The sequence below is a fragment of the Papilio machaon genome, chromosome 3, assembly GCF_912999745.1.
Source record: "Papilio machaon chromosome 3, ilPapMach1.1, whole genome shotgun sequence".
NCBI classification, from domain to species: domain Eukaryota; kingdom Metazoa; phylum Arthropoda; class Insecta; order Lepidoptera; family Papilionidae; genus Papilio; species Papilio machaon.
Genome location: NC_059988.1, coordinates 7,880,497 through 7,901,747, shown reverse-complemented (window position 1 = coordinate 7,901,747; position 21,251 = coordinate 7,880,497). Strand labels below are relative to the sequence as shown.

The window sequence follows — 21,251 nt, the reverse complement described above, 5'->3', positions numbered from 1 at the left end:
CTGGTTTTTCAAATAGTATAAGAAGGATGATAATATATTTTTACAAAAGTTTTTCGACAGTGTAAACACACATTTACAATCGCTGCCCTTACCACGAAAATGCTTACAGCGTATCTTCTTCACCTCCACCTCGTGATTTACTGTCCAGTCTTAGCTCTGCTAATCTTTGTTTTATGCTATTGGGCCTGGAACAAGTCATTTAAAAACCAATAAAATTGACTGTGATATCTATTTTACCCTTCATAATAAGAAAAGCCTTATACGACGATAGAATCTTGGAATAGAAATAAGATCAAACAGATTTCTTAAATTTCTTTTTAGTAATCAAAGTGAAAGACTTAAACTTAAAGAAAGTTAAAAAAAATCACGCGGTGAAAAATACCTGTCTGAAAAGTAGGAAGTTACTACTTGATCCGCGGAAACAGACTGTCGTTGATAGGCACCTGCGCTTAGGTTGCTCTGAGGGATCTTGTATATGCGAACGCATCGCCCACTATTCTCTGGTAACACTGTAAAACAATAAAATAAGTAAGTACCACAGGTGGGCACAGTTAATCGAAAAGTTAACTTCGTTAATCGTTAATTCGTTAATTAAAAACTTAACTTCGTTAATCGTTAAAGCGTTAAATTCTCGAAAATTTAACGCAAGTTAAAGTTAATCGTTAACAGTTAACCATACCAAAATTGTACATACTAATTTCATACTTATTGCGGCGACACTTGTTTAAAATATTAATTTGATTATTTTTACTTATAAAAATTAATATAAAATTAATTTTCATTAAAATAAAAATTAATCGTAATTCTATAAAACATTAGTATTAGAGACAAGTATGAATGAATTAATTTCATTACGAGTGCGGAAAGCCTGTCATTGCAAAGTGTTCCGACAAATGTCTACCCGACCCGAGGCGCAGCCGAATGTGAGGGTTGACAGTTGGCACAAGTTGTAATGACAGTTCCGCCCATGTATTAAATAACTATTTTTAATACAGTTGCGAAAAAATGAAGCAATTTAATATAATAATAAAAACAATAAACTCAACTAACTAAAATGTTTGGAAAATGGCGCCAACCGTAAAAGAATACAGATATTTTTTTTTGTTTTCTTCACCCATTCTGGGTAGGCAAAGGGAACTATGCCCAAACAGTGAAGTCTTCAGTAGATTATTTTTATTGATATGAAATGAAAATGAAATTTAATGAGATGAAATAAAATGAAACCAACCTAATTCATTGAATCAAATCATTAAATCTGATATTGCAACAAATTAGGAGCTTCTTTTTAGAAATATTTGCATGAATCATAAAAACTTCAATGATTTTTTTTTTTTTGTAAAAACTTCGTGGTTGGTTTTTTCTTTTTAATAGACATTATTTTGACAGCTGGGAAAGAGAACGCACGAGTTTGGAAAAGCTAACGAAAAAGCACGAGTAAAAAAGTGTTTTAATACAGTTGCTCAAAAAGTGGCGTATTGCAGGGTCGAAGAGCGTTCGGAATGTGGGCTATTACATACTCGTTATGAAATATACTATTTCGAACCTTCTTTTGATTTTGTCCTGTTGGTCACGTCTTTCCCGGACGCTCTGATGCATCACACTTGCACGCGAACTTCACATATATCAATTATCAACTCGTTCGTTCACCATTCGAGTCGCCGACAGTCGCCCAACAGTAGTACAGTAGTTGAACTTACGAGCGTGGCGTGGCGCGTAATTTAAACAAAATGACAGCACGTCTCCAAGTTTTTAATTTAACAATTAACGGACTTTTATTAACGGAAGTTGAGTTTAACGGAAGTTAACAAAAGCGTTAACACTTTTTGAAGTTAACTTAAAAGTTAATCCGTTAAGCAAAATGTTAACTTCGTTAATTAACGATTAACGGATTAACGAGTTAATGCCCAGCTCTGGTAAGTACTATACCGCCTCAAACCCAAAAAGCATTACTAGATTTGGTTACATTTGTATTTATTTTTAAAACAACACCTAATACTATATAATTATAAGAATACAATTGTGCTGTAAAGAAACTTTTGGCTTAGTGAAGTAGCGTTTTGACAAAAACATATAATACGTAAAGATTAAATTCTACATCTACTACTAATAAAATATGCGTTTTTAGTAAACCGTTGATTTTTGTGGTATTTAATTTTTATAGGACGTGTCAAGAAAATTACCAACCTTGCGGAGAGGTGGGCGGTGAGACGGGCGCCATGCGCTGCAACGGCGGTCGAATGTTCTCCTGCTCCGAGGATACCGAGCTGCTGCGACTAGATGCTGAGTTATCTTCTGATGTGCGGTTGTTCTGACCCTGATCGCTTCTGTAAATAGACATTGGTACTCATAATCGCTAGAATTAATTGCTTTAATTAGTATTTTTAGTGACTGGCTTTATTGGACATAAGTTATTACAAAACAACTCCCTCGAAAATATTTTGACTACCCTCTTTTACAATAATGTAGCGAATACCCCCAAAAGGATATAAATTAGTTAATTTTTACACCGGTTATGACAGAGTCTTGTTTAAATGACTTCAAATCTTTCATATCCTACTCTAGTATCCTAATCTATTTTTATTTTAATGTCGGTCATGGTATGAAGAAGAATAGTAGACGAGGGTATAATTACTTGTCAGCGTCGTCATCGTCTACAGAGTATGTATTGGGCTGTCTGGTGATGTGTCGCAGTAGGTCGTATGTATCGTGCAGGCCGGGATCCAGCTCACGACCCAGCGGCACGTACTCCGGCGCACACGCTACGTAGAAGATGTCCTGCAACGATCGCTACACGAGATTCTGTCTACGTTAATATGTGGTCATCAAACCTTGCATAAATTGGTATAAGCTATTTATTTTTAAAAATGTATCTACGTATAAGTTAGTACCTAAACGTACGTTAAGTTTTAAAAGACTGTTAAGAGCATTAGTCGTACAAATTCAAATACTTAATAGCGTTATAATACTCACTCTTCGGCCACAAAGTAACTTCAGTCCTGGAATGCAAGCGGCGTGTACTAATGAGCCATTCGCAACAAGCCGGATTTCTAATAGGTCTTCGGCGAATGCCATTATATACGGGAACGCACAAACTGCAACGAAAATTATACGATCGTGGTAACATTTCCATTTTCATACTTTCTAATTAATATAATTTAATACATTTAGTTCTCACCAACAGCCGTAGGCACTGTTGTCCAATGGAAATCGTACTCGCTGTCACTTTCAAGACCCTTGCTGGTGATACGTTCAAAATGACAAGTATCTGTTTAGGAAAAATATATATTTGATTTTAAACTTTAATCTACTACTACAAAAGTATTTGATTGTCTAAGTGTAACATACGATTGTAGCACAATATAATTTGTCCGTCACGTTCGTCGCCAATCCGCAGAGCGTTGACCAGAGCGCCGCGCCGTGGCCCGCTGTCCTCAGAACCCTCCGCTCGTTTTATAGCCTAAACAACATCCTAAGTTATTGCAGGTCTTGCAAAATTCCTTATGGTAAATATTTCTACAATATTCATGCAGATTTTTTTCTTCTGTAATATATTGTTGTATTGTGGTGCCTAACTCTTATTAAACTAGTTTGTAAGACCTTGAATATTTTTGAAAGTAGCAGCTTGTGAAATGTTTCGCAAAATAAATACGGTATCTTGTTCTTTTTACCTGTCCTGTTGTAGTTTCCAGAACTTCCCAATGATGTTTATAGCCAACCACAACAACCGGTACTTCACCGTCCATCAGTTTAATTAAAATTGGAGATTCATTCAATTGAATATCCTGAAATATTAAACAATTATATTATTGTAATAGTGATCTAGTATAAAAGAATGCGAGACAAAAGTTACAAACCTTGATATGCGTATACTCAAAGCCCATTTCGTTTTCAGTCTTTTGTTCTTCGAGTAACAAGATGACTCTTCTACCAATAGCCACGGCTAGTAACGTCTTGCCTCCGTCAACTAAACGCAAAAATTATAATGTAGATGAAGGCTATGGGAATCAAAGATTTATATGAGCTCAATATTAACTAAAAATGTTAGTCAAATTTTCATTAAGATAAGACTTACAATTATAGTAACCTATACCTAATCAAAGCCAGCAAACGTTATAATCACCATTTTCGATAACGTCGAAGTAGTGTGCGGTCTTAGTGCGGGGGAGGCGGGCGTGCTTGCAGTCTTGCAACGGGCGCATGGCCCAGGCACCGGCGCATAGCTCCGGCAGCGGCAGCGCGTAAAGCCCTGCACCGCCCGCGCCGCCCGTCGTTGACCCGCCTCCCGCCACCACTCTTGGTCCCACGCGGAACAAACCGACGCGGTCCGTCACACGCGCAGCCCGTACGCACCCCTCCCAGCGGAGCACCACTCTTGTTGTACCACTCTCTGAAATAATTGTTATCATGACACTACTAATAAATTCCACACAGATTAAACATTCTACGCTATCTGCAAAGACTATACCTTCTAGTATGTAGGTATTAGAAGTAGTGGATAGCAGCAGTCGGCCCTCGGAGAGTTGTTCAGCGCAGACCGGGGTTGCCGGCAGCGGTGCCGCGCGCCACACGCGCCCTTCCCACGGCGCCCGACGAGAACCACCCGAACCTGAACATAATTAATGATGCAATGTCTTCCATTTTCCAACAGATACCTCACCACTGGGTCTCAGACAGAATGCTGATTATGCCGCAATCTTGCTAAAATAATTGATTTATCTTATTTTATCTTTATACCACAAATATAGCACATACCAGTGGAGACTAGGCTGGTGGGCGCGTCTCCGCGCAGAACGGCATCTAGTTTCAGTGCCTGGCCTACGTGCAGGAAGCGTTCAGTACGTGCTGCACCCGCACCGCCCGCGCCTGCACCCCCTGACCACACATCCGACAGCGCGCGCCGCGAGAGCATCGGCTATTGCCATAGGTTCAAATTAAATTCAATTAATAATTGTGGACAGATTTTTAACAGAAACAATCGCTGTTAATAGACAGCCCCAAGAATCAGGGGAGGGATGAACATAAATGACAAAAGATTAAGTAGTGGAACGAGATTATTTTATGGAATTAATATAGAGTGGACTTTGAGTAAATCGTAGTATTTAGGTAAATAAAGTAAATAAAATAAAGTAATTAAGTAATTACTTGTAAATTACTTGTAAAGTGTAAATACAAAATTAGGTATGTACTTTAACTCGTAGTTCTTGTTGTTTATTTTATATGATTATAAAGTATTGAAAAAAAGTAACTTAAATGATGTCGGAACAACAGTTTCTTAATAAAGGTGTTCTTTTGTTTTCCCCAGAGATAAATGTCCATTTACCCTGTGAGAAATTCGAATAATCATGAAAGTAGGTCACGAGACAAAGTGGCTGTCAGCTGTGTGTCACAAGTACATAATTAGGACTTGACTTCAATGAAAGAGAACAGTTGTTTCTTTCTTCATATTTTGACAAGGACAAGACAAGACCTTAATACTTACTTAGCTTTATTTGTATCATTATTACGTAAAACACATAAACTCTTCTAAATTTATTCCAAGTTTCACTATTTGTTTGCTTTCACTTACGACTTTGTGATCCGAACAATGTTCTGCGTAGATATCTCTAATGAGGGTGTCGAGGGTTCGCTGACGTTTCAATGCAAACGTCGGGGTCTGGAAGGCAGCCTTCTCACCATTCATCAACTTAACCTGAGAACAATACACACTTACCTTACCTAGTATAAAGATAAGGCTGTCTTAGAGGTTTCCGCTCCATTGTTTAAATTAGAATGGTAATTTTTCATAAGTTTTTTTTATCTACAAACGTTAAGATCGGCACACTGTCATACTCAGAGTTCTCTAAAGAATACATAAATAGTCATTTAGACTAGCATTCTCATATTAAACGTACATTAAGGGATTTTGACAAATAAAGAGGTGTCATTCAATTCGGTAGCGTGACATTGTTTTCATTATTTATTGTTTTTCTTTCCTCATGAAGCTCATAATCAGGCTAAGTTTATATAACTCACCAACAGAAACTCTCTGAAGAGTTGGGGGTCGTTGAATACCGGTGGGCAGGGCAGAGAGGGCCCGAAGGGCGGCACACTGTCGTCGCTGTACACGCTCAGCCGGTACCCCTCGCCGTCCACCTCCGACACCACCGCGAATATATCTGATTTGCTTCTTAAGAAACTTTATTTCATTACCATTTGATTTCATTAAAACATTTAACCTTTCTCCTTAGGCTCTTCAAAAAGCAGAATGTAGTTGGGACACTATTTTTGAAACACTCTATTTCCTTTTAGCAAAGAAATGTTGTGTTCGAGGAAAGAAAAATTCTAATTAAAGAATTGATTCAGTTTACTACTGACTCATGGTCATTATCATGGTCAAAATAGTTTACAAACAAACTAGCTTTTATTAAAAGGATACGAGTGAAGTGACTCTTAACGTATTGCGGATTAAATGTATTGTGTGTAGAGTCTTCTGTGAATATAATATTTACTATGTCGTTGCCGATGTGTCTTTTCCTTTCCAGCTGTAAAATGTAATTTGAAAAATATTAATAATCTTTCAAGAATGGAGGCTTGATTTGTGTAAAACGTATCGAAGTTACTAATCGAAATTTATGAATATATATAATATAGCTAAGGATATTGCTGTTGGTATATAAAGTGGAAAAGAATTGATTTATTTACCTGTTGTTTATTATCCTTGGAGAATGGTAACATTGTGGAGACGTGGAACATAATCTCATGTCCTTGATGCATAGTATAAATCGAATGGCTGCCGGTCATGTCTCCTAAAACCAAATTCCGCAGTGGAAACTCATGAGAATGGTATATGGTTATTTTTATTATTGTAATAGAACTTACTTTATATATTCAAGATTAATAATTTACGACAAAATAAACTATATTCACTATATTAAAGAAATATCCTTTTTCTCTTGAATACATAAAAAATAGAAAGCACAAAAGCTACTTTAGTACAAAGTAATTCATTTAAGTCGGGCATTATTTAGTTTGGGGAGTTTAAACGGTACTCCTGGTTCTTTACCTTTGACGTCGAGTCCGCCTCGGAAACGGTTCCAGCCTCTTAATCGAATTTTGTCGCCCAGTAGGGAGATAAAACGCTGCCATTTTTCGTTTCCTTTCTCTGAAATACACGAAACCTTTTAGGTGTTATCCATCATAAAAGCATTCTTTTTCGCGCGTAGAGCTTTTGTGAAATTTTACCATTAGAGAGCATTTCGTCATCGGTCCTTTGGCCAGGCCTCATTAGCATAATCCCAATCTTGAAGTTCACGGAACCCTCTTGTTCTTCGAGCAGCAAAATATCCTTTTGTAGTTCCGGGCACGTAATCTATACAAAAAATACACCACAATTCATTAAGAAATTACAAAAATTTACAGAAAAAATATTAAAAAAAAAACGTATCTCACCTCTCGAGGAACTTTATCTACTCTTTCCATGGCTGTGAATTGAGCAAGGATTTGCTTAACTGTTGGTCTTGTAGGTGTTTGACCTCCACCACCACTCCACGCGCTTGCTGGTAGATATATTTTGTGAGCACCCTATAAACAAAACATAATAAAATTAAATACATTTTAGTTACAGAAAATTTATTAAAAACAGTTTTTTGACAACTATTCTATTTTTTAATGAAATATATTGAGTTGTTCTCCACTTACCATTTTGTTAAATAATATTGCACGTAGAAGTCCCGCTCCTTCTTGGACAACGCTAAGTAAATAAGGTTCCCTCGCTCCGTCTACGCCTATGTAGTTTTGGTGCACTGTAAGGAATTAAAAAAAAACATCCTTTAGCAGCTAAATATACATAATATTTAAAAGATCTTTAAAAATTAATAAAATTAATTAAAAAAAGTTTATTAATTAATTCAAGACAAGAATAGAAATTATATCGTGGTAAAATTGTTCTGGGTAATCTTCAGAAGATCTGGACTGATTTTGACGGGACTTGTACGGGGAGCTGATGCAGGCGGGCATATTTTGGACATTTTAGAACTGTACGCTAACGAATTCGTCGTTCGTCTTCGTTTGTTTGATAACAAATATAATATACAGATAATATAATATACTAATAAGTGTACAACGTAACATTTTGTTTTAATAAATTTTCGAAGAGAATGTAAATTAATGTGAAATATTCTAATAACGCTAAAAGATACTCGCTACGAACGTGTGCGTTATAACTTATTCAATTATGAAGAAGCTCTATTAATTATAAGTAAAGCAAACTCAACGTGAATGAAACAAGTTTGTCTTTTGACGTCTGACGGCGAAAATATAAACAGAAACTTATACTTTTTATTTTACTTTCAATATTCTTGAGTCAACGTATTCAAACAGAATACGATACGTACACCTTCTTACTATGTACTAATAATATGTCACTTGTTTTATAAAAAAAGGATGGTCTTTATATCCTTTTTTTTTGTATTAGTATGTTCTTTTCTTTGTCTGTCAGGGAAGCAATGCTTCTGCAACCCATATGTTGAAGAAGTCAATCGGTAAATAGTTCTAAACTTTAGATTACCCAGTTGCTCGTTTATCGCCCGATATTTAAAAAAAAAAACTCAGCAATCACGGATTAATTTACTCTAAAATTTTATCATAATCTGCTTTTCTCACTGGATATAAGATTAATATGTTTTATATAAAATCTGAAATGAATACTTGCCAGTTTTAGCTGGCTGCTATAGAATCGTAAATAGCTCAGTCAAGTTAATTCACTTTAACATAGCCCACGCAGCGCTAAGTTAATAATTCATGATCAAATAAAAATGGAGACATGTTTACTTAGAGTACCGAAGTAGATTATTATTTGAAGCCATTCCATTTACGTGATTGTCTCTATACGTGCGTACAATTATATTGAATGATTATGACCAAGTACTCGTATAATTCGATAGCCTTGAGGTTTGTGGAAGTATAGGGAATGTGGGGAGAAGATTCGTTTCGATTATTGTCCATAAGTAGGAACTATTATAACAGTTTTTAATTGTGTGCCTTTTATGATGTAACTAGTTATTTACATTTCAACAAGTTTATTATGTTGCAAATATAAAGATAATGTTAAAAATCTTAGTAAAATTATAAAGTCGAATGTTTTGAATGAATGGATGGATGTTTGTTTGAAGTCATCTCCAGAACGGCTCAATGGATCTCGATGAAATTTAGCACAGATGTAGATGAAGTTTTCGTTAATTCCAAGCGGACAGAGTCGCGGGCGACGGCTAGTCTATTATATATAAATGTACTTAACGTTTTAGTTACTATATAAAATGTTCTAATATTGTTCGTTGTTAAATTCAACTAATATCAATAAATATCGTTAAACAACAAAGCGTATACCATCCTTTGCTTCGACTTCGAAAGTCATTTAATCTTTATTGGATAACTTTTTAATAGAATCATGACTTATAATGTTGTTTGAAATTTTTTGCTTGCTTAAAATACAAAGACATCGCAGTTTATATAGATTACAAACTTTTGAGACATCAATCACGGGTTTCGTGATTTGACTTTCGATGAATACAACATACTAAGTTCTTTGTTTAATTTAGTATGACAAAAGGTTTTGTAAATCAAGTATAAGCAATTTTTATTTTATTACTTAAATATAAATATGATATGTACATAGGTCTTAGTTGTTATTGCGATAGTTGTGCAATGAGTTTGTATATATAAAACTCACAAGTAAACTAATTTATTTGTTATGATAACTTTATGTTGATTGTGTGTATTTCTCTACATAATATCAAAATTACTATGAATAATGAATATCCTTATACATATGCAATTTTCCAAGTAGTTATGAAAAGCAAACATTGCGCGGAAACATTGAAAAGTTTTATTGGAAAACCGATTTGTTTGTTGTTTGTGAAAAGGTCAAACGGTTTTGAAGCGACATAGAGTTATAAGTTTTAGTATTGTGACATGTTCAAAATGTCTTTCCAATTATAATTTGTTGTGAAGTTTATTTAAATATGTATACTTATTCAAATACACTATAAATAAACAATATTGTATGGACGTAGTATGTTTCTTCAACAATACGGAAGCAATATATAGCATTATAATAGAAATAACGATTCGAAGTGAATGCTTCTTTTATAAAAAGCATGCTTTTACTATATTAAAATTGTATAACATATTTTCCAATCTTAGCAAGGTAAACAAACTGTTGTTGACCTATAAACGTCGACGGGTTTTAATCTGGGTTGGGATTTGTTCCTTTTATCTAGAACCGTTTTGAGAATCGGGGTCTCGGAAAAAATAAGAAGGATTAAATGCGTACACATAATAGACTGAGATATTAATTTATTCGTGGGGATTAAATCTTTAGAAACGCATTGTAAACAGACACAAACAACTTCGTTCGTCTTATTTCAAAGGTACTGAAAGTTACATGGTAAATCAATATGTATAGACTTTAATCTAATTTACATCGTTAGTGATCTGTCTGTTACATTGTTAACTGTATTTCTTTTGTTTTTATATAACTAAGACAAGGTTTTTCAAGGTCGGCACATAATGGTCGTTATGGAAAAAGTTTGAAGCGAAAGAAAAAAAAAAATTGTCAGTAGAAACAGGGAAAGGGTGGTTTCAGGGAGATTATTACGAAACGAAGTTTTACGACTATGGCTAGAACCAACGTATAAAAAAAGAGGCAGAGAAAATGTAGGCTGTAAAACTTTACAATACAAGATTGGTCCTTTACTATTGCCAATGTACCATATCATTACTAGCTGTTGTAAAATTAAGTATCCTTTCTATGTGATACTTGAAAAGAAATAAAATATTATAAATTCCTTGAGTCTATCCATAAAAGGAGGTAAACAACGAAGTATACATCAAATATATCATCTGTATACTTAAGTGCATTCAAAAAAATTCTACATTTAATAGTTTTACGACGTAAAAAAGGATATCCTTTCAAGTTTGTACAAAAACGTGTTACAATTATGATTTTACTCAGAAGTACCATGACAAAGCACAAATATTTTATGTAGAGGTTATTGTGTTAAAGTGGGAATTTATTGTTACGGTTTTAAAAAAATGTAGCGTGGCGTGTGATTGTTACAATATTGTCAGAGTGATCAATTATTCATGACATCCCGAAAAAAGTGTTTGTATGTTTGACACGGACATGTAGTGTTTTTCAAATTGGAATATCCATTAAGTTGATTGTATCACTGTGTAAACAAAGTGTGTTTCAAATGTCATTAATTCTATTCCTGTGTTCTTGCTTTTGTAAAATTTTTCTACGACTGAAACACCTGTTTGCTATATAATACTTTTCCATGACGTAAAAGGATAAATTACATAATAAAGTAACAAGAAACTTGTGACGTAAGAATAATGTACATGTATTTTGTATAATGTCACGTAATAATTTAGTGACAAAAACAACAGAGAAAATTTTATGAAAAAGGTATGCTTGTGTACTCACTTTTACCGAGAAAATATTTGAAGTACCATCTCGTCTGAAACTCGGGGTTCTCAAGCACAGGGGCACTCGGCGGACCAAACAACTGAAAAAAACCTTAAGATTAATTCATTTTACGATAAAAAGCCACAACGGTAATTAAATTTGTTGGAATACAACTAGCGTCTAGTTTTACAAGAGTGTACCTTATCTAAAGTTAATAATAAATTAATATTATAAATTAGTTATTATTATTTCCAAAGTTTTCTTGAAACAAAGTCAAACTCAATAGCTTTGAACTTATTAAAAACTACTGAGAATTAATAGAATTCTGTATTTATTTAAATAATTGGCGACACATTTTCAGAAATGTTTGTTAATCCGTTCACATAGATAATGTTGACAGGTTAACGAACTTGTCTTGCCATTTTTAGCCGACTTCAAAAAGAAGGAGGTTATCAATTCGACTGATTTTTTTTTATTTTTTTTATGTGTGTTATTTAATGGAAAACTTGTAATTGATATCTGACCTCATCTTTTTCTCCGAGAGAGTTACCGTTCTCGAGGCGGTAGCGGCGCACGATAGCATCCACTGCCCCACCACCTTCAACTGATGCTGATAACTGTAAAAAGTTAAAAAAATATTGTAACTAAATTTTCATGTAAGTACTGTAATTTCACGTAAGTACAAACACTATGTAACACGTTGTCTATAAGTACATTTAATGTTAATATCACAACCCTTTCATTTCTGGAAAATGTCGAGGGACGTAATGATGAAGATCGGCGTATTAAATTATTGTTGATTAAACCCAGAGGTAACCAGGTTATTTATTAATGTTACTAATGTTATTATCTCATAAACCCCATACAACATTCGAATATTACATTTATTTTTTAACATCATTTACTTTAAGTAGATAATCGAAAAGTAAATGAGAAACCGAGACTCAGACGTATTGAGTTAAATTATGAGAACCCATTTCCAGTGAGGAGTTTTATTAGTTACTCGCAAAATAACTTTGCTTAAATTTATCTTATATGATTTATTTTATACTTATAGTATTGTTAACTTTATATTATTGGTATATTTTTGCAAAGATACATATACGTTTAGCCTGTCTTTAACACGAATAGAGGTTAATTGTTAACGTTTAATATTGTTGTATCTTGCGTGTGCTTGTCTACATTTTGGCACTAAACGAGGTGAAAGGAGGTAAATGCGTCACGCTTTGTCACTGTGTCGTTGTTGGTGATTGATTCGTTTGGCCCAGAATAGCAAAGTAATCAGCACATTTGCTTGACCTTTACTTCAAATGCTTTTATTTTGTTGCCGTGACAATGCTGTAATTTTCATCCTTTTGTTTCAATTGACAATAACAAATTGATGTTCAAACAATTCATCAAATTTTAGACAATTAGTAGTTTGCCTTAATTTTTTAAACAGAGCTTTACAAAATAGCAACCTTAAATAAATTGCTAAATTCATAAAATGAAATAAGAATAAATAATAACGATAATTTCTATTCTCGTTATTATTTATTCGAATACGGAATCGAAGGGCTTAATAGTTTTATAACTAAATAAAAATAAAAACATACTTTATTTCATTTATGTAGCCTTTTTATTTCATTTAATTGTGTAAATTATTCCATTTATTTCTTAGGGGATAGTTAAATATAAAATACCTTCTAGACGTGTAGACGGTTGGCCTAAATGTAATATGGTATGTGTGTTTCATAGAGCTCAGTCACGCGAACGGTTTTTGTTGTGACACGATTTATTATGTCAAGCTATACAAGTACACTCAAAGTTTACAAAATACATGTGTACGCTGGTAGAGAAATGTATCTTAAGGTGTATGAAGAAATATAGTCATAGTAGTCTAAATTGGGAGAATATAGTAAAACGTTTGTTACTAGTAATATGCCGTTCGTAGAAACGTATAAGTGACATGTGACATATTGAAATCGTAATCTAGAAAGAAGCTTAGTTTTTATCCCAGTCGCTACTTTTGTTACATTGTATCGATAAACTGTTGTTTGTGGTATCAAAAGAGCTGCTTGTTCTTTTGATACATAGAAATTTTATAAAATAGACCAAATTAAGGTCACAGTATTTAAACAAAGGTTCCAAGCCTATGTGTAATTTGGTTCAAAAGTAACTGGAACGCTGGCCCATTTCTATATTGCCGTCCGAATTTGTCTTTCTTTATCTGGACAAAGGAAATAAACAGTTTATTTCCATGATCAAAGGTAAAAGTTTTGATAATAAACTTCAACATAGACATTGAAATAACGTCGAAATAAAGAAAAATCGAGGTGAAAACTTATTTTTTCATTTAATTTATTAAATTATATAAAGAACCCATCTTGAAAGATTACTTTCTTGTTATGAAATATTTGTGTAAATAAACGAAGGAAAATAATTGATCAAAAGGCTGTAGTTTCACTATGACACGTTGTTTTGTTAATTTAAATTTCAACTTCAAGTCAAATTAAATTGTCAGATGACCCACGATGCTATTTAACCCTCGTCACTCAAGGAGTTATAACATCTTATCTGACATTACAGCAAAACAGGATTATTGAATAAAAGAGTTTTTAGTTAATTTTGGGGATTTAATTGATGGATTGGAACAAATTACAATTACTATATTTTAACTAATATTTAATTAAAATAGAATACAAGCGATTTGCTATTCCATATAGCCTGGGAAAAAAACAATTTGCAATTTTTTTTAATGTTTTCTCGATGTATATATTCTAACATTATTCAATCTATGTAGTTTACATAATATTTTCATTTGGCTTTTTTATTCATGTGTCATTTCTACGAGTATATTATGTTTTACTATTATTATTGTATAAAGATTATTACTATGAATCTCAAAATAAAACGCAACACTTTTCAGCCACACACTTTCAGTAACTGAACTGTTGCATTGTTAAGTTAAAAAATACGTTTACAGGCAAAATGATAACTGTACAGTATAAATTAAAAAAAACATTTGAAATTTTTCCTTCCGTTTTAGCTGTACAATTCGATTGTTCACTTAAAACTGTGCAGTTAAAACTGAAGGTGTGTGTATTCTTTATTCTACATTGTAAAAGGAAAAAGTAATAATGGATGAGAAATATGCTACACAAAAAACACGATTCAAAATGTTTTTATGGAACATGCCGCAGCGTTGTCACAGAAGTTTGCTTGAAATTATATTGCAGTTGGAATTTACGACTGCAATTCGTTATTCTATTTTGAAAATAGTGTAACCAAAAAGTGTAGATGTCACAAAGAAACGAACATTCTAAGAATATCTGTAATTACGTTTAAGATACTATTTATTGTCTGGTGAGTTAAAGGCTTTATACGATAGTGCATACTAATATGAACAGAAGAACCACAGAGAAAACCTATTAAATTTTGGATTGTTTTAAAACATGTAGTGTATACTAATATTATATATTTTTTTATTTTTCTATGTGACAGATAAACTCAAAAACTACTGAAACCATTTCAAATTTGACATTAGAAAGCTACATTGTCAGTGAGTAACATAGGTTATATTTATTTCTAGATTTTTTTTTAATTTCACGAGGATATAGTCCCTGGAATTTTGCCCAGACAAAAGCTAGTATTGAACAAATTTGGTAGAAATATTTGTCAAATATATCCGACAGAAAGTGGCGCAGATTTATGATCGACCCTCGTCAAGCGGCTTCTATGTAGCCTCGCGCTGACGCCTTCGGTCGCATTCGATACTGTGTTATCAATCTATCGATATTCTAGATCGGCTTTGTTGTTGTTTACATCTAAAACGTTGCACAGCTTATTTACGACAAGATTAACAAAAATGTAGGCTTAAAAGTACCTGGTTTCTTGAGAGCATTTAAAATGACAATCATACTTAATGTTTATTTAAATGGAGTTAATATAATGTAAGTATTTACAATACGAACTCATTACTTACCTTTGGTATAATTTGAAAAATAAAGCAAAGAATAACGGCAGTCGAAGTTGTAACTTAATTGATTCGTTCTCAATAATTAATTTTTCAATATTCGCTGAAGTGAGAAAGGCCTTGGAGATTAATTGGATCTGCTTCTTTTTTAATTAATTCTAAGTTTTGATCAAATTAATGTAGATATAAAAATTATATAGTTAGCATAGGTATGAGAAAATCTAGTCCTAAAAAACCTACGCCAACGTGACATGACATTATCGATAAAAAGATCGAACTACTGGTATGAACTACATGTTTTGAGTGTATACTAGAATGTTTTCTATTTTCAATTTTACAAATAGTGTTGATCTATTTTGAAGTAAGACGACTCTATTAAGTTTGGAACACATCTTAGAGTTCATTCATAATTTTATATTGATACTGTCCTGAAATATCGCAGCGGTCAGTTACGACCCCTTTACGCTCGGATTATTTATTGGTGTGGGTTCAGAGTTCACAAAGGGTATTATAGTATATTTTTACTCATTGATTTATATGGCACGGTGAATTAATTTTAGAATTTTATTCATACATACTGTTATTAAAGTTCAATGACTATTAGTGGATACAAGAATGGAAAATAATGGAGAACATTCAACGATGGTGTGGTGATCGTGACAATGGTTTTGTTGGATGAAGGAGAAAAGGTTAAAAAATTGAAGTCTTTATCGTAATTCTTGAAATAAAGATTTTTTTGGGTGACGTCGATGATGGTGACGACGAACTACTTTTTTGCATCGCTACCATTGAACAGAATTTCGCACTAACAAATGCCATTAAAGCTGTCCCCTCGTTTAGAGTCGGAAGTATTGTAATAATGTACCGTCCCCGAAAAGCAATGTAACAGTTATTAGTTTGCAAATGAAAGGGTCAGTGACTCCAAGTATGCGGGTTTTTTCTTGATTTGGACAAAATTTGTCCTAAGATTTTAGATTTTGAACTGCTATTTTACAAACATATTTAAGTACATTCATTTATTGAAACCATATTTTATAAGTACTTATAAATATGTATTTGTACCTAGTATGAATCTTTGTGCAGTACAAAATATGTATATAAAAAAAACCTTTTCTTTACGTAGCGCATATGTAAATTGATCAAAGTAGTCTAGACCGAATAAATAATTAGATAGACAGGACACACCTTCAGTGTGACCGCGGTGTCGCATCGCATTAGTACAGTGTTAGCGTGGGCTCACTTAATCTAGTTATACGCTATAGTTCAACTTTGGATTTATTAATTTTCTACCAGTATCATATTCGACTTTTACAGCTGTTTGGCTCGTACTATATTTATAAGATTGTGTTTAGTTTTACTTGTCCCGATTTTTGTCATCAAATCTTGCAAATTTAATTTAATCCACTTGACGATTTTTAATTGAGCTGATCTGTAATGAAATGGTGCTGATCTGATGATAGAGCTGGAATGTGGACGTAAGAACTTCGCTATGAAACGACACAATTTCATTGAGTTTAAGTTCGTTTGAATCACCTTGACGAACAGTTTGTCTTTTTCGTCAATATTTAGTTCTTTAAATTACCAAGAACAAAATAAATACTTAGTTTTAAAAGTTTTTTTTTAGAACGAAGTGAGAAATACATAAGTATATAGTAATGATTCCTTTGTATACGATGTTGTCACATAATATTATACCACGGTACATATGTAATTAGACTATCTATCATCAATTACTACGCCTGGATTAACTCAAGTGATTGATGTTTGCAGATATAGTTATGTTGGAAATTACCGTTTGGAATTACCGTATGGTTAAATGTTCGTAGTAGGTCGTCCGTTTTAAATTTGACCTAGCAAGTACATGTAAAGACTGCAAAGTACGTACACGTAATACCTGGAACTTTAAGAAAATATTTAGTTCGAGAAATGTTTGCACAAGACGTATGTGCAGACATGAAATGATATTTAAGATTTTAAATAGCATACATTGCATGACGGAGTCGTAAAACATTTTTATTACTATCATTATGTTGTGAATTTTGAAGTTGAAATAAAAAGGGAGATATGAATCAAGTATGTATTATGTCGTGTTCAAAGAAAATTCGTCACAAGAAATACCGTTGCACGTTTTGCAAATATGCATTTCAAATGATTCACAAAATTAAGAAAACCTTGCACGATAACAAACTTAGTGACAAGAAATTCACTCTTTTTAAGGTGGCATCAGGAGCAAAGCCTTGAGCTAAAGTATATTGAAGGTTTAAATTTGGTCTTTTGAAATCTGTTTTTTTTTATTTTATGATAGTACTAAGTTTAGGATATGGACGTGATATAAAAAAAACATATTTCGTATTCATGATATAATTGCGTTACTCATAACGAAAAACCAATTTTCGAAATTTTGTCTGTTTGTTTGCAAGGAAAAGTTTGTTCCGGGTAATCTATGGACTGATTTTGATGGGTCTTCGACGGGAAGATAGCTGATGCACGCAGGATTTTTATAGGCTACTTTTTTGCTGCGCTGGTGAAATTACAGTTTACAGAACTATATTACTTAATAATATAAAGAACAGAAATGGAATCCAAATAATCTACTTGCTTGCTGATTTATTATTTGTTGTTATTACGAAAGGATTAAAATGCTTGCAATTTTAATGGAAAAGTTATACACTTCAACTTAATAGGAAAATAAACTGAACAACATTCATCTAAACAATAGCAATTTACAAAACTTTATCTTAATCTGAAAAGTTTTCTCTTGAGAACGTGTATTTTGTACAAGTTTATCAGACTTTCAGATGTATTATGGAATATGCTTGATTTTATAAATTACTAGCTTTTGCCCGCGATTTCGTTCGCATCGAATTAACAAAAAAATCTACTAATAAATATAGCCTATGTTACTTAGTGTATGTAGCTTTAAAAGGATAAAAGAAGTTTTAAAATCAATCTAGTAGTTTTTGAGGTTATTCGTTACGTACAAAAATGCAAATCTTTCCTTATATTATTAATATAAAAGTGTAGACGTCTATTCCTCTGACCTTATTATGTGTTAAAAATGTAGCGAGGTTCTATATAACAAGCGCATATTGTGCCTTTTGATGATCAATCAAATGATGCTATACAAAGAATATAATTTAACCTCCCGGAATATACTTTTCTGTTTCAAATTTAAAATTACATTTTCATGAAGGGAAAAAAATGTATTCTATAATTTAATGTAATATACTTATCATTTTTTACCTATAATCCGATCTATTAGAACCTTAAATTATTTTTTTACTGGTTTAACAAGAATATTGCTTAGGAAATGAGTTTATTGTAAAAGTTTTAATTACTTTTCTTCCAATAATTGATTTCTGCGCCAAAATTCACAACAATAAAGGTGAATTTAGCTTAATCCTTGAGCTTGAACTTTATTTTCTTTTATTTCTTCTGGTTATTAAGTCAAGCTCTATACGTTTATCGGCTGAAATAAACCTAGAAACGTGATTATTACAGTATTTTATTGTTACAAAAAAAATTAAGAAGAACGTAAGCAAATACGATTTGTTTCTTTTGTTAAAGATAAATAAATTGAAATGTATTTGGGCATTAAGTTAATTTTTTCATTAGGTTACGTAGCTCGTAGGCATAGTGTAGCACTTTGCTACGCCACCTTCGCGAAGTAGATACCCACCAATCTTATGAATTTATTTACTCTTTAAGAGATCTCTTGGGTTTACTAAGGAATCAATAACATCACAATAGATTTTATCTTTCTGAAAATTATTTCATTTAAAAATAAACTTAAATACACAATAAACGATAAATTAATATATTATGTAAACAAAATAAAATAATTTCTTAACGTATTACATATATGTACATCTCGTCTAAAAGTGTAAACAATATACACAACCGTTACTTTGCAAAAAGTTATGTGATTGATGAATGGACTAAGAATTTCTTTTTACTTTTTCCACACAAAAGCTTGCTTAGATTTTGTTTATTGCTATCGTAAATGTTGTATTTACGATGCTTTTTGGGGACTTATGTAGAAAAGCTATTCATTAATTTATTAGAAAATGTCTTATTTGCTTTCATAATAAATATATGTATCAATTATCTTGCTTTTAAAGTCTTTATGAAAAAAAAACTGGACGCAACATATTATGCTAATAACTTACTGGCACATAAAAGTCACTCATTAAATTAAAAAAAAAACTTTCACATTCATTACACTGACAACATAAGGCAGACGCGTTTACCCTCATTCAGTCGAGAACTTTTAATTATCCATAACATGACGTTAAATTTCGTTAAAGCCATATGAGGTGACCCACTTCAGTAATTACCTTCGCGCGTTGTAAAAAAGTTTACAAATATAAAAGTGGCAGATGTAACATATTAAAATATAATTAACCATGACCCAAGAATGTTAAAGAAACTAATTTTATATTAAAAAAATTCAAAGGGATTTGGACCAAAATAAACACTTTCCGTTTTATAATAAACTTTTGGTTAAGTACCATAGACTTATAGCGTATTTATGACACTTAACCAATTGTTAAATCGTTAACTGGATATCACAAAGATATGTTATAACTTAATTTAATTTAATGTGCTTCATCGTTACTTAGATTTGTGGTCATGGTTACTTAGAAGTTTGTTATCAGGACAATAACAATTAAAACACAAAAGCCATACCTGCTCAACCGATCCATACTGCCTCCGAGAGAACACACCTCGACGTGAGATCAATTCACTCGCCGATGAGCTGTTGACAAATGAAAAACAGTTCGTTTAATTTTGTTTGACTAATGTTAATTTCTGAGACAAAAATCCCAGTATAAAATATACCATCATCAATCTTATTATCTTTGACAAATATCTTTTATACAGGGATTTTGGTCTCAGAAACCAACGATAATATTTTTATAATATGTTATATGTGGTGTTTTATTAAATAACGAATATACACATAGTAATTTATGCTCTTAATAGCAAAGTTTAGTACGTTGTAATACTTTGTAATGAGGGACTGCAGTGCAGAGTACGATCATTTCGTTCCAACGGACATGCGTGTCCCTCTTTACTAATGCAATTTGTCCGAACTGACTTTGACAGATTAGTTAGCGTCGCATGAATAATTGCTTACTTCTGTTATATGTTGCCGATAGATTTACTTCAAGGTTATAATATTAAAATTAATTTCCATAGAAAATATAAATTAAAATAATTTTAATCTTGTGCTAGTGGATATTTATTGAACAGTATCGTTGGTCTATTTTAGTTTATAGAGTTGATATGATAGTTTATTACATCTCAGTTGTAATCATATAAAAGTTTAAAAAAAATTACGCGTAAACAAAATACTGTTAAGTAAATAAGATATAAAATTGAAACAATTATTCAACTTATAAAGAAATACATTAATTTGAAATATTGTTGTGACCTTTTGTATTGGAGCCTTTCTTAGGCAGTTACGTCAGAGACAACAGCCCTTTAAGTTTACGCGACCTGGTTTCGCACAAAGCCCAACTCTAACCTGAATACATCCACATATATTCACAAAAACACAATAAATTATACCATTAATAAACTTGAAGATGCGCATAGCTTCGTGTATAGAATCGCATTACATCCGCATTATAACGTCGTGTAATTCATTTTTCAGAGTAGTGAGCAGAGATTACTAAATATGATCTCGGAAAACCTCAATGTTTTTTCCATATACATCAAGTATCCTTAGTCACAGTTATCATTTTAAATGTTATCTAGGAAGACATTTAGGGACCAGATTATTGCCTACAAATTACTTTTGTAATATAAATTTTCCTCTTACATTTTTCCGTACAAGTTAATATC

At 32.5% G+C, this 21,251-nt stretch overlaps 1 protein-coding gene across 1 annotated transcript; it reads right to left on the bottom strand.

Moving 5' to 3' along the window:
• Nucleotides 1-59: 59 nt before the first annotated feature.
• LOC106719556 (GTPase-activating Rap/Ran-GAP domain-like protein 3) lies at nucleotides 60-20,157 on the bottom strand. Its single transcript, XM_045686368.1, has 23 exons — nucleotides 20,091-20,157; nucleotides 11,971-12,063; nucleotides 11,465-11,546; nucleotides 7,678-7,781; nucleotides 7,429-7,560; nucleotides 7,222-7,348; nucleotides 7,043-7,141; nucleotides 6,682-6,785; nucleotides 6,416-6,521; nucleotides 6,013-6,155; nucleotides 5,567-5,689; nucleotides 4,753-4,912; nucleotides 4,466-4,606; nucleotides 4,121-4,387; nucleotides 3,855-3,964; nucleotides 3,669-3,782; nucleotides 3,346-3,457; nucleotides 3,176-3,265; nucleotides 2,971-3,092; nucleotides 2,633-2,775; nucleotides 2,185-2,324; nucleotides 383-509; nucleotides 60-185 (listed from the first exon to the last, which is right to left on the bottom strand). Coding segments are annotated over exons 3-23 (2,547 nt in total). The 5' UTR covers nucleotides 11,466-11,546; nucleotides 11,971-12,063; nucleotides 20,091-20,157; the 3' UTR covers nucleotides 60-103.
• Nucleotides 20,158-21,251: the final 1,094 nt, after the last annotated feature.

Excerpts from the sequence above, each read along its gene's own strand:
- LOC106719556 (XM_045686368.1), bottom strand. Across the intron at positions 6,786-7,042 it reads AGGCGGACTCGACGTCAAAG|GAGACATGACCGGCAGCCAT; the intron begins GTAAAGAACCAG and ends ATTTGGTTTTAG. Across the intron at positions 4,607-4,752 it reads CACCAGCCTAGTCTCCACTG|GTTCGGGTGGTTCTCGTCGG; the intron begins GTATGTGCTATA and ends AATTATGTTCAG.